General features: G+C 42.2%; 1 protein-coding gene across 1 annotated transcript in view; it reads left to right on the top strand.

The window, feature by feature from the left end:
- The window catches only part of dhtkd1 (dehydrogenase E1 and transketolase domain containing 1), a 57,595-nt gene extending 41,008 nt beyond the window's left edge, over nt 1–16,587 (top strand). Inside the window, exons 11-17 of the mRNA XM_084334984.1 lie at nt 873–1,023; nt 1,572–1,678; nt 2,157–2,321; nt 2,539–2,621; nt 10,019–10,185; nt 10,372–10,457; nt 14,795–16,587. Coding sequence (XP_084191110.1) covers nt 873–1,023; nt 1,572–1,678; nt 2,157–2,321; nt 2,539–2,621; nt 10,019–10,185; nt 10,372–10,457; nt 14,795–14,896 — 861 coding nt within the window. The 3' untranslated portion in view covers nt 14,897–16,587. The remainder of the gene's footprint in view (nt 1–872; nt 1,024–1,571; nt 1,679–2,156; nt 2,322–2,538; nt 2,622–10,018; nt 10,186–10,371; nt 10,458–14,794) is intronic.
- Nucleotides 16,588–21,884: the final 5,297 nt, after the last annotated feature.

The raw sequence follows: 21,884 nt of genomic DNA on the forward strand, positions 1-21,884 counted from the left end.
GGTTTGTAAAAAAAAAAACATCTTTAATTTTTTTTTATAAGTATGCAGTATCATAACTACATCTTTGATGTTTATAGCAAACCAACCCGTTTGTAAATCCGTCAATATTTCAGCGAGTTATGAGTATTTTTGTCTGTGCAGCTCACTCAAGGCTGACCTGGGCAAGATGGCGGCCGTTCAGTGACGCTGGTGACTCCGCCTTAAGCTATCTAGTGTTCTATATATATCTATGGTAATGGCTTTTAAAGCTACACGCATAGTAGCTCACTGTGGATGTTACTTATTACGTAGGTAATATTTACCCACACCTAGTCTAGTATGTACTATGTTTTTTTTTTATCCACTTTTTCTCCCATTTTCTATTTTTCTCCCATCCCAATTTCGTATTATCCAATTCAACCCTCCCCTGTCTCGAACGCTGTTTCTTGCCTCCCACAAGCCGGCTGCAATGTGGACTAAGTCATACATAGCACGAGTCCCCTCCGATACTCGAGGTAACAGCAGTCGCATCTTTTCACCTGCGCGGCGCGATCTTTCAGCGTCAGGGGTCTGCGCTTTGGAGGGGCGCCGCCCCCATCGCTTCCTGATTCTACTGCGCAGGCGCACCAACCGACCTGTAGGAGTCGCTGTCCACAACGCCCGATCCCCACCCTTCAGTTTCCCACCCCCTAATACTGCCAATGTGTATTAGTGCGGACGACCAGCTAAACTGAAAGCAATGTGGAGCGCTGGGCTCGAACAGGCTAGCCCAGCGTCTCCAGTATTCGTGGTGAGCGCCTTGCCCACTGCACCACGTAGCCGCCCTAGTATGCACTATGTTGTGGGTTAGCACTCATTCACACACTGTGCTTTACCTATGTGTGTTTGAACAGGTGTGCAACAGTCCACTCTCTGAGGAAGCAGTGCTGGGGTTTGAGTATGGCATGAGCATCGCCCAGCCCAGGCTGCTGCCCATCTGGGAGGCTCAGTTCGGAGATTTCTTCAACGGAGCACAGATAATCTTTGATACGTTCATCTCTGGAGGTAAGCTCCTAGGTCAACTAGGGCTGTGCGATAACACAATATTATCAATGTGATCGTATTATTGGATTATTATTATTATTATTATTATATATATATATATATTTTTTTTTATATTGTGATATTCCGTTTTGTCTAAATAAAAGGTGCTGTAATTGTTTTTTTGTTATGTTAGCTCTACATTCCGACAGCCATCACTGATATAGAGTGTTTGGTCAGTAACATGGGTCTTGCAGTCCCTCCACTCTGCAGTAAACAGAAAATAAATGTTCTGGTATCCTGTTACCACTTTATCCAATCAGGAGAAAGAACTCCACACTGCAAAAAATGGCACAAAAAAAAGATATAAAATATATAATAAAAGAAAATAAAGAAAATTTGAAATATTTTAGAATGTCGATTTAAAATGTACAGTTTCTGTTTGCGATATTGTGATTTATATCTAGCAGGGGGAGAATTTTTCGGATGATTGTGATATCTCTTATTCAGTCGCCCAGATGTACTTTCCACACGTGGGCAGCAGTAATAATACGTGTTCTCGTGTCGTCCAGGTGAGGCCAAATGGCTGCTTCAGTGTGGCCTGGTGATCCTGCTGCCCCACGGCTACGACGGAGCAGGACCCGAACACTCCTCCTGCCGCATGGAGCGCTTCCTCCAGGTCTGTCCGTTCAAACCTCGTCCACTGCAGCTTAAAGGGGAATGCCACCCATTCTTTAAGAATTCACATAGAGCACGTTCTTCCTGTGTCCCCCGGGACAGAACATGCACCACTCTCTTCAATGTAGAATCCAAGGAGAGGGCACCTGGATCAGCTGCTCCATAGACAATCAATGGGACACTGACGCTGGCTGACTGTTTGTGGGAGCTCTCACACTCTGTCACCATGCTGCACACTCTGACACCGCCAATCTGGGGCAGAGTGTACAGCAGGGTGAAGACAACAACCACCAGGGCAGCAAAATTACCTTGTGTTTAGTCACTCTTATGACATTTTATGACTCCACAAATTCATTTTATGGCACCTTTTAAAATGAGTGGTGTTCCCCATTTTCAATCACAAACCAAAAACACCTTGTTTGGTTCACACGAGTTGTGCTGTAAATCACTGACTCCTGGGTGTTTATTTTGTCTCTCAGATGACTGACAGTAAAGAGGAAGGGGTGGATGGTGACAACGTCAACATGGGCCTCGTCAACCCCACCACTCCAGCTCAGTACTTCCACCTGCTGAGGCGGCAGATGATCCGTAACTTCCGCAAACCTCTCATCGTCGCTGGACCCAAGACACTGCTGCGATTCTCTGTAGGTTTTGTGTTGAAGGAGCGCCTCTTGTTATTACCATAACATACTGTATGTCATTGTATCTTTATCCTGAGTCGTGCTTACATTACCATGACCGAAAATATTCTTTTTAGCATATTGGCAAGAATAGAGGTGGTTATGAGGACATATACGTGAAAAGGGATGTTTTCTATGATATTTTCTTAAGTGTGAATAATGTTCTCTGTGTGGTCCCCAGGGGGCGGTGTCCAGCCTGGCTGAATTGGCACCGGGAACAACATTCAAACCAGTGATAGGAGACACTTCAGTGTCAGCTGAAAGGTACAGAATCTACCACATAATCACTAATGAGCATGACGGCACCTCTCCTCCTGCAGGTCATATCGGTCATGTAAAGGTAGCATCTGTAGTGTCGTCAAGCGGAGACCTCTGGGAAAAAGAGCCCCTCTGGTTATTACACTTTGTTTACGTTTATTTTGGTTGTTTTGGTCTGATGTGTGGGTTTCATTTCAGTGTGTATAGGGGAGGGGTCACTACTGCTGGCCACACCTCAGGCTCTACCGAGAGACGTCTGGAGAAATTCACAGTATATTAAGGTTTTAAAATCCAACCCACATGGAGCTGGGACCCTCATAGGCTCCCCCTGAAATTAAAATGTGATGCCAGGAAAAAATCCGAATGCAAATAAAATTACTGTACTGATATTTGGTAGTTATTTAGGTACAACTTGTGTTTTAACTGTTGAGGGTCACAGAAACGGTCCAACCTCAACTTGGGGTCACTTGTCACAAAAGGGTGGGAACCCCTCTTCTAATAAGTAATCCAAACTCTACTAGAATGGCACTCGGAGAGATGCTACACCCACACTACAGCCAGGGATGCGTTGCTCATGGGATGGGGTTGCACGCCGTGCAACCAGCTTTTGTGAGCAGAAGCATGTGCACGCACATGCACTCAAGAACGCGCTGCACTCGACTCGTCGCGTGTACCTGGCTACCTCGCATAAGCATAACAATAGCCGGTCGTTAGGTTTGGTGTGTTCAACTACAGTGGGTGGTTGGATGTGATGGAATAGACACAGAGCTCCCTGCTCCCTCCTCTCAGGTTTGGTGTGAACGATGGTCTGACTCAGGCAGAGCACCGTTTAATAATAATAATAATAATAATTCATTTATTTTGTATAGCGCTTTGTATAGTCGCTTTGTATAGTCGCTGACAATAGGCAAAAAAAAGAAAACAAAGAAACAAAACCAGAGGGAAACGGAGGACAATAAGAATACACAGGAAACATAAAACCACGAGTAACGGATAACAAATACGGGAGTGAGTAGGGGAGACAGTCGGGAGGAGTGTAAGGGAAAACCAAGGGGGGGGGGGGGCAGGAGAGGAGAGAACGTGGGGCAGGGGGAAATGGTGGCGAGTTGGAGGAGGGTGGTTATGGGTAAGGAAGGTTGAATGCTTGGGAGAACAGGTAGGGATTGAGTCTGGATTTGAAGGTGGAGAGTGAGGTAGAGTCTCTGATGGTCTGAGGGAGGGAGTTTACACCAAACCTGTGAATGTGATTGCCATGAAATGGGTGGCATTCCATCCCTAGAGGCAATTAGTCTCATTGTCTTTCATATGATACTCTGTACTCTGTATTGTATATACCGTATGTATATTGATTGACTGAACACTTTTTGTTTATGTACTCTTGACTTTTTCTAATTTATAATAAGATTATAATAAGATTATAAGATTTGTTTATTAAGGACAATGCAAATGAATGAACATCATTTACATGTGTATGCATAACATCACAGCATGATAAGGACGTAAATATGCCGGGAATAGCACAGGGCTAATTTCCACCCGTACTTTTTATCTATTTTATCTAGAACACTCTCAGGAGCTCATACAGAAAAAAGCATTTCATGGAAAAGTATTCTGTATTTTACTATGACAACTATTAAAGAAACTTGAAAAAACAAGGTGGCCTGTTGGGATGTTAGATCCTAATGTAAAAAACTGATTTTATATGTCTGCACTTTATGTGCTCATTTTATTCCTGTCTTTTTTCTGTTGTGAAGCACTTTGAGCTGCAGTTTCTGTATGAAAGGTGCTATACAAATAAAGTTTATTATTATTATTATTATTACATCCTGTGCGCACGTGAGGGAACATTTATGCGCATGCGCGTGACGTCAATAAAACGTAGTGCAATCAGCTTTGAAATCAGCAACGCACCACTGACTACAGCGCACGCAAATCTGGAAACCTGCCCCCCAGACATGAAATATTTAGGAGAATACCAAGCAGACGGAAGAGGCTCATTATAAATGTGCGTAGTCCAAGTAGACCTTGCTGCACCGTTGCTCCTCGTGTTATTCAGTCAGAAATCTGCTTTTGAGGACGGATCACTTTGGTCCCGGGTGTCTTTCCTATCAGGGCATCGTTGGAAACCTCTGGCCTGTCGACAGTGATGAACAACAGGGTGTTTTTAACGTGGAGACCGGTGTTCTGTTCCCGACGTCTGTGAGGAGCAGATTCACGTCATCGAAGCCTCTTTCACATTCCGCTGTTGACGCAGGCAAAGATGAACCAGTGGTGATAACCTTTAGAAAGTGTTCTCCCAACGCTAGTGTCATTGCATTTATAATCCCTAGTAGTCCTTGAGGAGGGGTACAGGGCATGTGTCTATGTACAGGTCTCTCTACTCGACTGCAGCACTCTGTCATCTGCGTAGAGGATGCACTCCTCATCAGGCTGCACTCAATGTTCTCGGCCAGAGCTTGGAAGAACCGATGCTGAAATTAGAGCTGTTTTTTTCTAATGTTTGCCAGGGTTTTTCGAACGGACGTTCGAACCATCGTTTGCAAAAAAATTTCTCCTAAATAATTTTTCGACTTGACTTTAGGCAAACGCATATAACGTAGCGCATATTGCTACGGTTATTAAGAGTAGTAGTACCTACTTACTGGATGGAAATACATTTTGTGAATACATTTGTTGAAACATCTTTGTTGGCCGATGGCTCCTGCTATCTTAACGTTAGCCAGCTAAACGTGCATAACATATCTGTGTAACGTTAAGTAACTTGTGTTCCGCTGCGAAAATTCAGCATCACTGCATACACTTGGGTTTTTGCATGATTTTGCATGACTGTGACCCCTCCTCATCTTGACTAGACTGTTGTTGTGACCTGTGTTCGTGCGTGACTTTCGAATTTTTGTAAACACAACATGGTACTGTGATATTCTGATATATCACATAATGATATATATTTTTCGTGTAAAATAAAAAAATTACGAAAATGTAAAAATATTAAAAAGCGGAGGTTCGAACTCATTAATTAAGATTTGAATGCCAACATAATGAACGAAGGTCCGAACGTTCGAACGTTTGGGCTCAGCCCTAGCTGAAATACTGCCTTTCGTCTGGTGTGTTTCACCTGGTGCAGTGCGAGGCACACCGTTGGAAGGTCTGGCCCCTTGCATGTTCCTCTTTCAGAGTCCGGGTGCTCACCCCATCATGTTCTGGCAGTGTTCTCAGCGCTATGTCTACCTCTGCTTTTGTGGCGATGGCAGTGGCATGCCTTCGCTGTAGAAGCGGAGACGAGGCCTTCGGGGTCTCCAGGCCCAGGATGTTTTATATATTTATTTTTTACATAGGCCAACTCTGAGACAAAGAGCCACTGAGTCATTTTGGCATAAATGCCAGCACACGTTGCTCGTTCCCTGGCTGACCGTGTTTGATCCTCTGCCAGATTTTTAAGACGAGGAGAGCCTGTGGACGTCAAACTCTGAGAAAAGAGCGCATAGAGAGTCATTTAACATTTGGAAATGACTGGCAGTGGTCACATTATTCACAGAATCGTGAATGGCCAGTTCAAGTGTGTGTTTAATGCAGTGTATAATTATGAGCTCTTCATTTGTTCAGGAGTGTAGCTGCCCTCTTGTATTTTATTTTCCCATCATTACAGTGGCTCCATCAGTAGCAAAGCCCAGCAGCCTAGTTATCCCCTACTCAGTAATGTGTCAGAATTTGCCTCTCCAATGCAGGATTGTAGCTCGATAACTTTTAGAAGGCTGAACTTTCATCTATTAGAATAAATGGTAAATGGTGCATTTATATAGCACTTTTATCCAAAGTGCTTTACAATTTGTTCCTCACCATTCACACACAGACGGCAGAGGCAACCATGCAAGGTGCCAACCTGCTCATCGGGAGCAATTAGGGGTTAAGTGTCTTGCTCAAGGACACTTCGACATGCTGCCCGGGAGGAGCGGGAATCGAACCGGGAACCTCTGGATTACCAGACGACTGCTCTACCTCCTAAGCCACTGAACTTTTGAACTTTCATCTATTATAATGCTGAACTTTCATCCATTAGAATGCTGAACTTTCATGTATTATAATGCTGGACTTTCATCCATTAGAATGCTGAACTTTCAGCCATTAATAATGCTGAACTTTCATCCATTATAATGCTGAACATTCCATTAGAATGCTGAACTTTCATGTATTATAATGCTGAACTTTCATCCATTAGAATGCAGAACTTTCACCCATTATAATGCGGAACTTTCATCCATTATAATGCTGAACATTCCATTAGAATGCTGAACTTTCATGTATTATAATGCTGAACTTTCATCCATTAGAATGCGGAACTTTCATCCATTATAATGCGGAACTTTCATCTATTATAATGCAGAACTTTCATCTATTATAATGCTGAACTTATCAGAGGACTTTGTCTGCCAGCTGCTCTGACATCTTTATCACAGTGAAGCATGTTTCCTATACTGACGCCATTGAGCTCCTGCAGTTCCACCCGCTCGGGCTGCATCTTGAAAGTGAGGTTGTTTTTGCAGATGGTGTGTAGTAGGCTGTACACATACAGCTTTCAGCTGCTTGTTTCCCTTCATGTTACTCTTCCTTCTGAGTGCTGCACTGTTGTCAATTACCTTTTCTATCGCCTTCCTCTCCTTCTTTTGAATGATTTCCATGCATTTTAGGTGCGATTGACACTTCCCATGTTTATTGATCTTGTCATTTCGTTTTTGGGGGATTTTGTTTGGGGGCCTAGAATCCTTTATTTCCCAACACACAGAGCACAGCACTAACCCGTTTTCCAAGACGAGCCACTTCCCTCTCTCCATCTAACAAAATGTCCTGGCTCTATACAGCCTCTGCCGAGACGGGCCGTCGCCTAGATGAGTCTGCTTCTGAAATAGTATGCAATGCTTTGCTGCCCCCCTAAGATAATGCCACCTTCCAATTGCGAGCTAGCGACTGTCACGGACAGAGAAACGGCTGTTGAGAAATTAATTTATTTAATTCAATGCTATAATGAATGATAAATTATTATAAACTAAACGCATCCTGTTTAGTACGACACCAATATCTAAATACTTTGACATTGATCTGCAATGCCTGTCAATGTACCCACTAAGGTTAAGCCATGTCTTCTAAGAATAGACGGACAGACTAGGGGTGTAACGGTACACGGAAGCCACGGGTCGGTACGTACCTCGGTATTGCGGTCACGGTTCGGTACGAGTTCGGTACAACAGAAAAAATATTTTTATAATTATTATTATATATTTATGATAATTATTATTATTAAATAGAATCGTTTTCTATAGGCTTGCAGTGGTAGTCAGTGATACTGGTGGCATTCTGTGTTCAGGCATCCACTAAATTAATTGCCTACTGCCCCTTTAACAACTTATCCTTGTTAAGTTTCAGTTTCACTTGTAGAGAGGATTTAACTTCACGAGACTGAATACTAGAGAACAGATGACATGTTACAACAATGGCAGAGGATTATTTTGATTTAAACACAGTAGCAGTTCAACTGGAGAGGAGCTCAGATGATCAGTCCGGAAAAGTATGTTTATTTTTTTTTGTGAGAGTCCGGCGGGGGAGAATGTTGGTGTGTGTGTTGGCGGCGAGTGTGTGTGTGTGTGTGTCTTTCCATTGGTTTCATTTGGTTAACATTATTGGGCGAACAAGAAAACGAAAGAAAACTGTAAAATTGTAATGACCCTGCAGCTGTTCCAATGTAAATGTGCCTTCCTCCGTGCACTTTCGCCCGCTCTGAAGTCAGACTCTGTTTGCCCGGACACGCACGCTGTTCTCACACGGAACCCGCGAGTGCCTGCATGCGCGACTGGTGTGTTTGCGCTGTGAGGCGTATTCTTCGTATGGCTGCACGTACCGCACCGTGACGGCTGTACCGTAAATTAGCGGGACGAATACACGTACCGTTACACCCCTAAGACAGACAGACACACTCAGACATGGCAATCACAATAATCCCTTCCTAGTGGTGTGTCCATAAGGTATTAGCCCAGTGGGTGCAGGGCATTCTTGAGGAGCCCTTGTAACCCAGTCCTTTTTTAAATCCATGACAATGAATTAAATATGAGTGAAATATTTGAAATAGCCCACACAAATAAGATATTGTTGTCTAGCCCTTGGTGTGTGGTATATGTTACATAGATAAAACGCAGTGTGTGCAATAAACCCAAACCGTTCTGACTTATTCCCTGAAACCCCAAATACTCCCAAATCAAAGGTATATGACATGTATATATGTACCTTCACAAAATCATCAGGGGGGGGTTGTCGTTTTAACTCAAAACTGTGGTCCTGTTTGCCAAGCATGTTTTTCGTCCGGTGAAACACAGAACTGTGATCGTTAGAAAAACACGTTTCAGATTCAGTAAAATAGACATAGAATGTACCTTACCTTAGGCTTAGCAGCTAGCCAGAATGTATTCCAAGAAGAAGAATTCCAAGTGATCGCATCGCCATCGCGATTACCCGTGTATATGTCTATACTTGTTTCGATGGTCAAATACGCTTAGGCAACGGAATTTCGAGGCGAGCACTGTGAATTTCTGTTCCAGCAGGAGGAGGGGCCACTAACCAAGGAGAAATGAAAGTGAGGCCGAGTATCAACCCCAAGCCATTGCAGTTCAGACATGGACGATACTGCCACCTGGTGATAATCGATCAGCATTGCAGTTCTAGTGTGTGGGGATGTGCCCAAATGATGCAGATCGTTCCGGGCAAGTCTGTAGAGCGGGGATCAAAGTAAAAGGATCAAACGATCCAAAAACGTAACTCGTTTTTGGCACTCAACGCTTGTCAGGCAAAAACGTAATATCTCGTTTTTTGGCACTGAAAGTGTTAAGAGGGTACAGCTAATGCCTATATGGACACAGCTAAGACCAGCTCAAATCAATAAAGACACCTAATAAAGTTGAGTTTGCATAAAATGTACGTTATTTGATTCATAATTGAAGATGAATATTGATGACAAATCTGCAGGAACAGCAACAAGGACAGAAATGAGGGGGACCCCTTACGTCTCCAGTGAGTGGGGGCCCCAGTGAGTGGGGGCCCCAGTGCTCTCACCCGTCAATCCATGCCAAAGCTACATAATATGTAAAATGTGAAAGACACACTCATAGCCATGCTGATTTGGCTAAATGACATCCAGACGTTTTAGTTTGAAACGACTTTTAGTCATGATTTCTCCATAGAGCCCCGCTATACCTTTTTAGTGCTGCAGCTCAACGCAGGTAGAGGGCAACTCGGTCACATGACTCAGCGGGTATTATTGATTGGCTTGAACACACATGTGTTTACAAACAAGAAACTTATCTATTAGAAAATGCGTAGCTTTCTTAGCGGTCTTCTGTGTTCCCTGTGTTTCCCTACAGTGTCCAGAAAGTGGTGCTGTGCTCAGGAAAGCACTACTATGCCCTGCTGAAACAGAGGGGGGTGTCGGCAGCCGACCAGAACACGGCACTCATCCGTGTGGAGGAACTGTGCCCCTTCCCCCTGGAGGCTCTGCAGCAGGAGCTCAACAAGTACACTAACGCCAAAGGTAAGGGGACCCCTGCACCGTTTGTGCTGCACTCGCTGCCTGGTTGATGCTTTCATCCAAGGCACCGCGTACAGTGACCTTAAAGTACTTTATACCATCAGTGATGTGCTCTGGATATCGAATTGACCGTGAACCTGAACAAGGTCTTCTTGTGACTGTGATGAATAAAAGAAAATTGTTCCACAGAGTTCATTTGGAGTCAGGAGGAGCCTCAGAACATGGGTCCCTGGTCCTTTGTAGCCCCAAGGTTTGAGAAGCAGCTGGCTTGCAAGGTGAGCCTTGGCTATATTAATGACATTTACATTGTATAGCTGGGTTTCTAGGCAACATCATAGCAAAGGCGCGCGCATAACGGGGGGGGGGGGGGGGGGGGGCAGAAAGCTAGGGTGGACAATGCGTCAATAAGGAAATGTATTTGTTGTGCAGGTTACAGTTCACAGTCTAGAACTAAAGAGGGGCCTGGAATTTGTCACTGCTGAGAACTCATTATTAAGGCAATGCACGCAGGCTGTGCCACTTCGGGTACCAGTAGAAAAGGATAAACCTCCCACAATGCATCATGCATCACCCTTAAAGGGAAAGTCCACCCTAAACAGAATTTACATTGTGCTATTCCAGTGATATTGGCTCTGTAAAGATGGACCTGTCTCCCTAAGCTGGAAATCACCAAGCAGCAAGACTTGAATTTGTGATGTCATCAAATGAATTGGTCCATCGACAATGAATTTAGTGACCAACATTGTCACAGGCAACATAGTTTTGAGCTATTATTACATTACATCCAAATTTAGTTTAAATATAGGACTTACACTCCTTACAGCCTTGGATCAGAAATTGCACCCATGTGTCATAGTGTTCTGGGAATGGACCTGTCTCAAACCCTGCCCCTTTTCTTGATCCTCCAATCACAACTGTCGCTTACAGGTAAGCGACAGTTGTGATTGGAGGATCAAGAAAAGAGGGCAGGGTTTGAGATAGGTCTATTGCTCATCTCTCTGGTATTCAGCTGAAAGGCCCTCACATAGTCTCTTAAAGGCCCTCACATAGTCTCTTAAAGGCCCTCACATAGTCTCTTAAAGGCCCTCACATAGTCTCTTAAAGGCCCTCACATAGTCTCTTAAAGGCCCTCACATAGTCTCTTAAAGGCCCTCACATAGTCTCTTAAAGGCCCTCACATAGTCTCTTAAAGGCCCTCACATAGTCTCTTAAAGGCCCTCACATAGTCTCTTAAAGGCACTCTCATAGTCTCTTAAAGGTACTCACATAGTCTCTGAAAGGCCCTCACATAGTCTCTTAAAGGCACTCTCATAGTCTCTTAAAGGTACTCACATAGTCTCTGAAAGGCCCTCACATAGTCTCTTAAAGGTACTCACATAGTCTCTTAAAGGTACTCACATAGTCTCTTAAAGGCCCTCACATAGTCTCTTAAAGGCCCTCACATAGTCTCTTAAAGGCACTCACATAGTCTCTTAAAGGCCCTCACATAGTCTCTTAAAGGCACTCGCATAGTCTCTTAAAGGCCCTCACATAGTCTCTTAAAGGCCCTCACATAGTCTCTTAAAGGCACTCACATAGTCTCTTAAAGGCCCTCACATAGTCTCTTAAAGGCACTCTCATAGTCTCTTAAAGGTACTCACATAGTCTCTTAAAGGCCCTCACATAGTCTCTTAAAGGCACTCTCATAGTCTCTTAAAGGCACTCACATAGTCTCTTAAAGGCCCTCACATAGTCTCTTAAAGGCCCTCACATAGTCTCTTAAAGGCACTCTCATAGTCTCTTAAAGGTACTCTCATAGTCTCTTAAAGGCCCTCACATAGTCTCTGAAAGGCCCTCACATAGTCTCTTAAAGGTACTCACATAGTCTCTTAAAGGCACTCTCATAGTCTCTTAAAGGTACTCACATAGTCTCTGAAAGGCACTCTCATAGTCTCTTAAAGGTACTCACATAGTCTCTGAAAGGCCCTCACATAGTCTCTTAAAGGCCCTCTCATAGTCTCTTAAAGGCCCTCACATAGTCTCTTAAAGGCCCTCACATAGTCTCTTAAAGGCCCTCACATAGTCTCTTAAAGGCACTCTCATAGTCTCTTAAAGGTACTCACATAGTCTCTGAAAGGCACTCACATTGTCTCCTAAAGGTACTCACATAGTCTCTTAAAGGCCCTCACATAGTCTCTTAAAGGCCCTCACATAGTCTCTTAAAGGCCCTCACATAGTCTCTTAAAGGTACTCACATAGTCTCTTAAAGGCACTCTCATAGTCTCTTAAAGGTACTCGCATAGTCTCTGAAAGGCACTCACATTGTCTCCTAAAGGTACTCACATAGTCTCTTAACACATTGGGCGCCATGGGTTATATCCATCAATATACCCAGTCTGCCACCGTTGAAAGCCTATGGAGATGTTTACCTTCTTTGCAGGGCTATCACTTTTTTTATTGTATTGCTATATTGACATTACTATGGCCCATTCAACATCGATTATCTATCATTCAGGATGTGGGAACGTTATATTTTTTCATTCATACATTGTTGTGTTAACACCGTCTAGAATATAAGTGTGTTTTTAGACGGTATAGCAGTAATTCCAAAAACGAGAGTTATAGGCCCTGACGCATATGATAGATTATCGATTGGCGTTTCTTTCCTATACACGCTATATTAAAAAATTCAAATGTATATGATCGGTATACATTATGCTTCATCATGCGTGAAGGAAAGGGGGGGGGGGGTCGTTTATAATTCCTTGATCGTCAGTAACGGCTTTATTTAGTATGGGTTGATATATTGATCAGATGGTTTGCAGTGAAATGAATAAACAATCGGGCTGAAAATAATGTTACTGTCCTCTTACCGTTCGCCGATGAGACTGGAGGAAAAAGATCCCAATTATTTGACGCCGATCTCCTACATCCATTTCCCTGTTTTTAATGGCGCAATAAACGCCGAAATCATATCTATTATTAAGTTTATAAAGTGATCCAAATGCACTATAGTGTTTGTCTGGAGCCACGTAACAAGATATCACTGCCGGAGGGATTTCCTCGACGCACCGATCGGCACTTCCGGTTTTGGCGAGAGTGTAACTCGCCCGACCATCCACCAGGCGGCGGTATTGAGGCGTTGCAATCTCATACAGGGTCCCGCTGGAGTCCGGAGGTTGGCTGGATGAATTATGAATGCCATGGCGAAAAAATTAAATATTGATCCCAAAAACGGCGTAAGTCGTGCTTGGCGTTCAACGCATGGCGGGCAAAAACGGCGTAACTCGTTCTTGGCGCAGGATGTGTTAAAGGCACTCACATACTTGTCAATTGTCTTTCATTCTCATTGGTCTGTTTCTGAAGTGATTTCTGGACATTGAATTTACAATAATATATTGATGTAAAAATCATCCTAATAGTGCCTTTAACTCATTCCCTGCCAACAACGATTTTATACATGTTTGTCCGCCAATAGTTGAACGCCAACCACGTATATATACGTTATTTGATCGTTATTTCTTTTATTCGCTATTTCCATTCGTTATCCATCCAGGGAGCCTGGTGTTACCATAGGGAATGAGTCTGAGATTGCAAAAGTCCAATACCACCGCCTGGTGGTATGCGGCCGGTGTTGCACTTCCTTTGAGACTGTGTATGGGGCTGTGCGTCAATGAAATGCCTCCGGGAGGACTTTTCTAGTAACCTGAACCAAGGGCTTCACCAGATCTCATTTAATCTTTTCCGGGACCCCCGATTCATTATGCTGTGGTGGGTTATGTCGTGGGCCAAATGGACATACGATCTACCAGATGGCAATCAAATAATTGGAATATTCTTTTTGGAATCCCACCGGCCACAGGAGAGCAAGAGCAATTTAACGTCAATGTCAGCTTGATTGTGCCTTGTTTTCATAGCCATCGCCCTGATTAGCGTGTGTATATTGACAATCAATTAATCATAAACGACCCCCCCCCCCCTTTCATGCATTCATGATGGAACATTATATACCGATCATATGCATTTGAATTTTGTATTGTAGCGTGTATAGGGACGAAATGCCAATGGATTAAGTATAATATACGTTGCGGGCTATTACTAGCCTCCCAGGAATTACCCTAAACCGCTCTAAAACCATACTTATATTCACCACGGTATAAAACGGGAATGTATGGATGGAAAAATTCTTTCTTTTTCACATCTTGAACGATGGATACTCGATGTCAAATGGGCCATAGTATTGCATCCATAGCTATAATATAGAATATAGTTATAGCCCTGCATACAAGGTGACCGCCTCCATTGGGTTAATGCGTGGCAGCACATAGCCAGATCCCGTTCCCAGTGTGGCAGAGAAAGAGTTAAGGAGAGACCTTTTCATATTCAGAATTCGAAACGGAGTTGAATTATATTTTAGGGTGGATTTTCCCTTTAAAGTAATGCACCGGATTCTCCAACATTATATACTAACAACATTTATAAACTAAATATTGTGCACATTCACAATCCTGCATTAGCCGTCAGTTTAGGATTCACCCCAACATTAGTGTTCCCTGGCTGCGCACCAAGAAAACTATCTATCCGTGAATTGGGTGGTTACTACAGTATGAATAATGTCCTTACTGTTCCCCAGCTCCGCTTGGTCAGCCGGCCTGCTCTACCTGCACCCGCTGTGGGCATTGGAAACCTCCACCACCAACAACAAGAGGCCATCCTCACTGCTACCTTCTCATGAGACACTACTGTGTCGCAAAAACGGACACTCCACCAGGATCAATAATTCACTGCATAATGTCTCCTGTGGTCTACACCCCCCCCCCCCCCCCCCCCCCTTTGTTATCTATAGCACCTTTAAGGGTGCAGGCGAAGTGATTGCTATGGGTTTACTACTGGATAGTATGGACATGGGATGCAAATGAATAGGCAATTACCAAAACAAGACAAAACTAGCTTGGTCAAGTTACTATTAAGAGAAAATAGTGTTCAAAGTTGTGTTAATTGTATTCTAATACTAGCTGATTCAAACAAGTCTTGTTTTGTCTGTGTTACAATGCAAAACCCGGGTTACAGTCAGCTGAGCAGTCAGGTTTTTTTGGTTGTACTTCTCACTCATGCATTATGTTTGCATTCAGTGTTTGGTTGTTACAGAGCAGAAGGGTGAGGACCGAACGACTACTACAGATGTGCTTCAGATTTTTATTGAGGCCTTAGAGATTAAGTTTACAATATCATTGTAATACGGAAGATATAGGATAGCACCTTTAGTGGACAATCAAATAAATGACTATAGCATTAATGGCTTGCCTCTGCCATGGGCCCCACGCCTCAGGTTAAGAGTTCTCAAGGATTTGTCTCTGCATTCTCGAAGACACTCTGATGTCACGAGACCGCCACCATCTTGGTATGGTGGAAAACAAACGGATTTCTACGATCAAATGTATGCGTTGAGCTTTGTTTTTATTACATATTTTATCACATTCTTGTTCATTTCATAACCTTTTAATATAATTTGTTTAGAAAATATTGAGGCCAACATGGCATTTCACTATTTCGAAAGCCTTTCTGGTGATTCTAAGGCGAAAGAAAAGGCATGTAGGCTACTTGAAGAGAATGGACTAACGTTATATGGTGAAGTAGCTAGCAGCTAACATTTCTCTGCTGTTTACAGCCTCACAGCCAATAAAACTTAATTTACGATATACATATTTGTTCCTTATTATCACCTGTTATGAAATGGGTAGAACAGACATACGTATGATTTGACTTGGGGGCCAGGGTCTGCTTTGATCGACTCTCCCGTCGGAGTCTACATGTGCCCTCTTGATAGCCGCCAGCTATCCATGATGCCTCAACTGGTATTATATAAAACTTTCGATTTGGATTTTTGATTATGTTATTACTAGTACAAAGCGTAACACAGCAGCTCTTTGGCATTGCCGCTTTTCTGATCCGTTTCTGCACTAAATGAACCGTACACAATGTACCTGGGGTGCATGTTTCCCCCACGCCGCAGTTGCCTAGAGACAACAAACGGGAAGTTGACTTCGAGAATGAGCTACTCGTTTTCATATTGTGGCAATGTAAGCATTAAATGTAATTTACAAAATACCAATTGAATAGTATTAGCTTTAACACCATGTGAAAGTGGTAGCATTAATGTTATTTTAAAATGAGAAAAATCAAAGATGTTAATCATATTTCAGCCTGAGAAAAAATGAACTGTTTCTGAACTGCTGTACAGATGAGTTTTTAACACCCTGGCTATTAAGTGTTTTAACCTTGTCTGCCAATTTTGCAATACGATAGGTTTGTTTATAATAGATTTTGTGTAATTTTGGATTGTTTAATTTGTTTCTTGCTATTTCAACAGATCATTGCGGGATACTTCTATGTATATAAAGACTTGACGTTTGAGCAGTGACAGAAAGGGCTATTGTACATGGAAAACCTGTATTATCAAATAAATATTTTCAAATAAATCCACTATTTTCATAATTTGATCCCCCCCCCCCCCCCCCTCACGCATACACACACATGCACCAGTTTAAATATATTTAACTCTAACTGCCACAGACTTTCCCCATCTGTACTGACCATTTTAGCGATGTTTGCAGACCCATTGTGTGTTTTGTAATGTATGGAGACAATAGTATGGCTCATTTTACAGGCATTGTTCATAGTCCATTACTGACTAATCAGTTCATTTCTACACACTGTAGTTTGTTACACGCTAAACATCGCCCATTTCCAAAATAATCCAGTCTTTTTCCATTGATCGTGAGATATGACACATGCAATAAGCCCGATCGTTCTGGTTGATCGCCTGAAGCCCCAAATACTCCCAAATCAAAGGTATATATATTATACCATGTACGTATGTGCCTTCACAAAATCATCATGGGGGGGGGGGGGGAGTCTTACCCTGAAAATGCGATCATTACAAAAAGCTTGGTTTAGGTCCGGTAAGATACGACACTGTTATCGTTACAGAAACATGTTTCAGGTTCGGTAAAATAGAAATAGAATATACCTTACCTTAGCCAGAAGGTACTCTAAAAAGAATAATTCCAATGATCCCATCGGCTATCGCGATTACTCGTTTATATGTAATTACTTGTGTATACGGGAAACTATAGGTTATAGATCGTATAGCTTATGCTCTGCTCTTTATGGAACTATCCCTTTATCCACTCTAATAATGAATAATTTTCTCCACATGCACACACCCATCCTCCTGGCCACACCCATATCCGCTCCTATATATAAGCGGGTCGTGGCCACACCATCAGCTCCTTCCCTATTTTCACCACCGAAAAGTGTCTGTATTGAATTGAATTGAATTGAATTGAAAACCTTTATTTATCCCCGAGGGGAGATTCAGATGTCCTTTACAGCATAAACAGCATAACAGCAATTTAAAAACCGTAATAAAAAAAAACAGTTAATACATAACATACATAACATACACTTATTAGTATGTCACTGATTCTTGAGAGTTGGGACAAAACATGGCCTACATAGAAAAGTCTAATTTATAAAAAAAAAATAAAGAAATACATAATGAGTGATATACTCACAAAGTTACATCTAAAGGTATTGTGTATACTGATGTTATATTTTAGCACATATATTTGTTTTTTGGGGGATATTTGTTTAAATGTATAATCTGTGGTTAGAAGCTCCCATGTTAGGGGCGCCCCAGTGGTGAACCACATAGCACGCTCAGCCGCGACACGGCCGACCCGGGTTCGACTCCCGAACCCGTCGTTATTTGCCGAATGTCTTCCCCCCACTCTGTCTCCCATTCCTCCTCTGTCTCTCTCTACTGGACTGCCCAGTAGAAATAAAGCGATAAAACACCAAAAAAAATATCTTAAAAAAAAAAAAAAAAGCTCCCATGTTAATTATCTTGTCCTCAGCAAGGGGTCACATTATTGACCAGCCCAAAAAAGCTTGAAAGACCTCTCCACTTGTGAAAACATACATGTCAAATCAAAGATAAGGGTTATACATGTATAAAACAATGCATGCCATGAAACTCAAATAATATTGTCCATAGAAATCTACCTATCAAAGTTGTGTCCTCAGTTTATGTCAACTCTGTCAGACCTTTTCATAAACTTAATTAAATCAGGCAATAGCATGGCCAGCTCTATCCCTGAGGACCCCTTTTCCTTCCCCTGAATGTGGTGAATGCAACACTACCACACATGGTCTGGTAAGTTTTACACTTTTTGATATTTTAGACAATGTCAATATTCCGATGGTCACAGCTGGAACATGTCAACACCGTCTCTCCGTTATTATACTTTTAAAAAACAATAGTCGATTGAATTCAAGTGTTTCAGTGAGATTATTAAGACAGCTAGCAACTGCCAAAAAACTAGCTAGCTGTAGTGCACAATACAGGCTTGGAGGGAAAATGTGTGCCCTTTTGTCAACTCTGTCAGACGTCAACTCCATCAGATTTAGTGTCTGACGGAGTTGACATGTAAGCTGACGGAGTTGACAAATCCATCAATAACCTCATAATATGCTATTATTATACTATTTTTGAACATGGTAAAGGATTTAAATGTTATTTCAGAGTTGTATCTGCACAGAAGTGTGCATATAATGGCATGCATTACAATACACTTCTGACTTTTAGAGCGTGGGCAGGCTGTGGTCTGCTTATTGAATAATTGTCTTACTTTCCCAGCACATGTGTTAATAAATAAATATAAATATATCACTTGTCTACGTTGATTGATTGATGTAAAATATGTTGCAGTGTGTAGTTTTCACTACCAAACATCTACACTCTTGCTTCTTATAGAGCGGGGAAGGAGTTCCATGTTGCCCTATCCCAGAAGGGATACAAGACAGTTATTCTTGTTATTATACTGTTTACTTAGATCATCAGAGCAAAGGTGCACAGTGGTAAACTGTGGATATTTCATCTTAATATCTTTATAATAATTCTTAATATAGGACTGGTTCATGCGTGTCTAGATTGCTGCATCATCCTTTCTCTGACTTTCCATCCATAGTGTAATACATTATGGTATGGAGTAATCAACAGGATAATTCTTTGCTAGTCAGTTGTCACAATCTTATCAGTTGTAATATACCCTAGGAATATTGGAATTACTGTCTTCTTGAATTTTCTCCCACTGCTTCCACTGAACATGGATTTTGTCTGCACAAGCCAAGCCAGTGTGAAGATGGTTGCAATATCTAGTTGTAGAAACTACGCACTGCAGCTTTAACGTCAATCAATCATGTTTAGTAAATACACACCTGATTTTATAGTCTTATTCTAATACATTTTCATTACTTTTGTATTATAGGAAAGCATGGCTAGACAAAAATTGTCATTTGTGGAGCGAAGCAGAAGAAATAGAGAGTACCAATGAAAGAGAAGAGAAAGATATACAGTGACGAAGAGAGCAAACATGCCTTGCAAGAGCAGGAAAGACAAAGGTGGAAAAAGAGGGTTCAAGACAAAAAAGTAATAGAAATAGACAAGATGGGAGATAGGGCACAGAGGTATCGGAGAAAATATTGGAGAGAGGTCCAGAAAAGGTGCAGATAGAAAAGGTCCTGTGAAGGTGCGGTGCTGGAGGCAGACACACCCCCCCCCCCCAGATCAGGATATTCTAGATAACAATGCCAGACAGCGCAGAGAGTCTCTCAGACAGGAACAGAAACAAAGTAAAACGCGAAAATGGCATTCAAGAGAAATACAAACTTTAAAAGAGAAGATTACAAATGTAACAAAGCAACAAAACAACCTGAGAAAAACAATAATGTGCTGAAAAAAGGCTACAAATACATCACCACTGGACTCTCCAGGCACGGAAACAAAAAATATGCTATCAGGAAGCAAAGTAAGGAATCAGAAAATCCAAAAGGCCCTGCTATTCCACCACATCCTCAGAAGAGAGCTGAAGACAAACAAACAAACTCCTGGCCCACTGCGCCAAAAACCAGCACCGAGTGTGTCATCAGGCACGATTCTTAAAAAGTATCGTCTTCTTCAACAAATTAAAGACTTTGGGTTAACCTATAAGTTAATGAGAGAAAGGGAGCATCCTCAGAAAAAGCCAACATTCATACAGGGTATAACACAGACTGTCCAGGATTTCTTCCTGAACTCTGCACGTGTGACGATGTGTGACGATGGATAGTGCTAATGATGGCTTTGTCATTATAAAATATAAATGATTTCCCATATCTTTTAAAATCTTCGAAAGGGAATGGGTACATTTGGAAATTTTGCAATACAAAATTATGTAGGTTAGAGTTATTCTATCCCAAAAAAAATTACTCATTTAAATTCCCCATTAAGAAACACATCATTTAGACACTTTGCATGTTAGGATTTCCTTCAGATTCATGTTGGCATCCATGTATGGCGAAGGCCCGGACTGGCCATTGGGGCGTGATTACCAAAACAAGCCGCATTTCTCGGAGACGCTCTCTGGCCGATGCCTGTTTCTACACTGGTTAAGCTTAGGCAGTCTTCGAAATAGGTTAAGGTTAGAGTTTGTCTTAGAGCGTGACGGCAAGTTATTTCGACGGTTAAGCTTAGGCACTCTTTCGAAGTTGGTTAAGGTTAGAGTTTGTCTTAGAGCATGGCGATAGAACGGCAGGTAGTTTGCAGGCTGTTTGACGAGGAAATGGGCAAAGACACAGCTCTTCACGGATTGGCCAAACGTGTCAGTGGCCAATCAGAGAGCGTCAGTCAGTGCCAATTAGAGAGCGTCTCCGAGAAATGCGTCTTTTTTTGGTAATCACGCGCCATCGGGAGCTCTGTCTGTCACACACACACAAAGGGAGCCGCATGTGATTGGTGGAGGCGGGACCAGGCCATACAACTGATTGACAGTGGAGATGGCGAATGGAATGGCAGATGGCACTTCTGCAAAATGACAGGGAGAGACAGCGAAAGACAAAAAAATTCAAGCATAACCTGCGCTTGAAAATGGACAGTGAAAAAAGAGGAAGGGTCGAGCAGAGGGAAAGAGAGAAAAATACACACTGCTTACTGCTTGTATTTCACAGAACAGTCAAGATGGAAATTACTGGAAATGAAATGTTTCAACAGTGGAAAAAAGAGGAAGGTGGAGCAGAGAGGGAGGGAGAGAAAAATGTTTTCTTGCACCACAGGACCACCAGGTTAGTCAGTGATAAAAATAAACATGCTAGCTAGCTAACATAGCTAACGTTACCATGCATCATCATCATCCCCTGCCACTTTTTTCCCCCCATAAATCTTTTATTCAACTTCAGTCCTGATAACCATTTTTATTTTTCATTGTTCTTGTAATGTCAGATTAGAAATGAAATACTCTCACTTTTGTTAAGAGTTGTTAAGTCTGACATTACAAAAACAAAAAATCCATCAAAATCAGTGTTGTTGCTAATCATTGACACATGATGATTATAACAATTATTAGCCTGTAATAATCCCCCCCAGAAAAATCCACTTTGCATTTGGTATATTGAAAATATTAAAATGTTTGTGTTTTTTTAACAATAATTTGTGATGCCATCACAAACAATGGCATTTAAAGGGTAAACATTTTAAAGGTCCTGCACCAGCATGCAGGGAATTAAGTCTGTAACAAAAATCTTCCTGGTGGGGGACCCCCAGACCCCCTGCTTAAAAAGTGGCCTGACTTGGGCTATATTTCGCACTATATTTCCTGGCCTGAATAATTCCCCCAGTCCGGCCC

Source organism: Notolepis coatsorum (assembly GCF_963971535.1).
Source record: "Notolepis coatsorum genome assembly, chromosome: 18".
NCBI classification, from domain to species: domain Eukaryota; kingdom Metazoa; phylum Chordata; class Actinopteri; order Aulopiformes; family Paralepididae; genus Notolepis; species Notolepis coatsorum.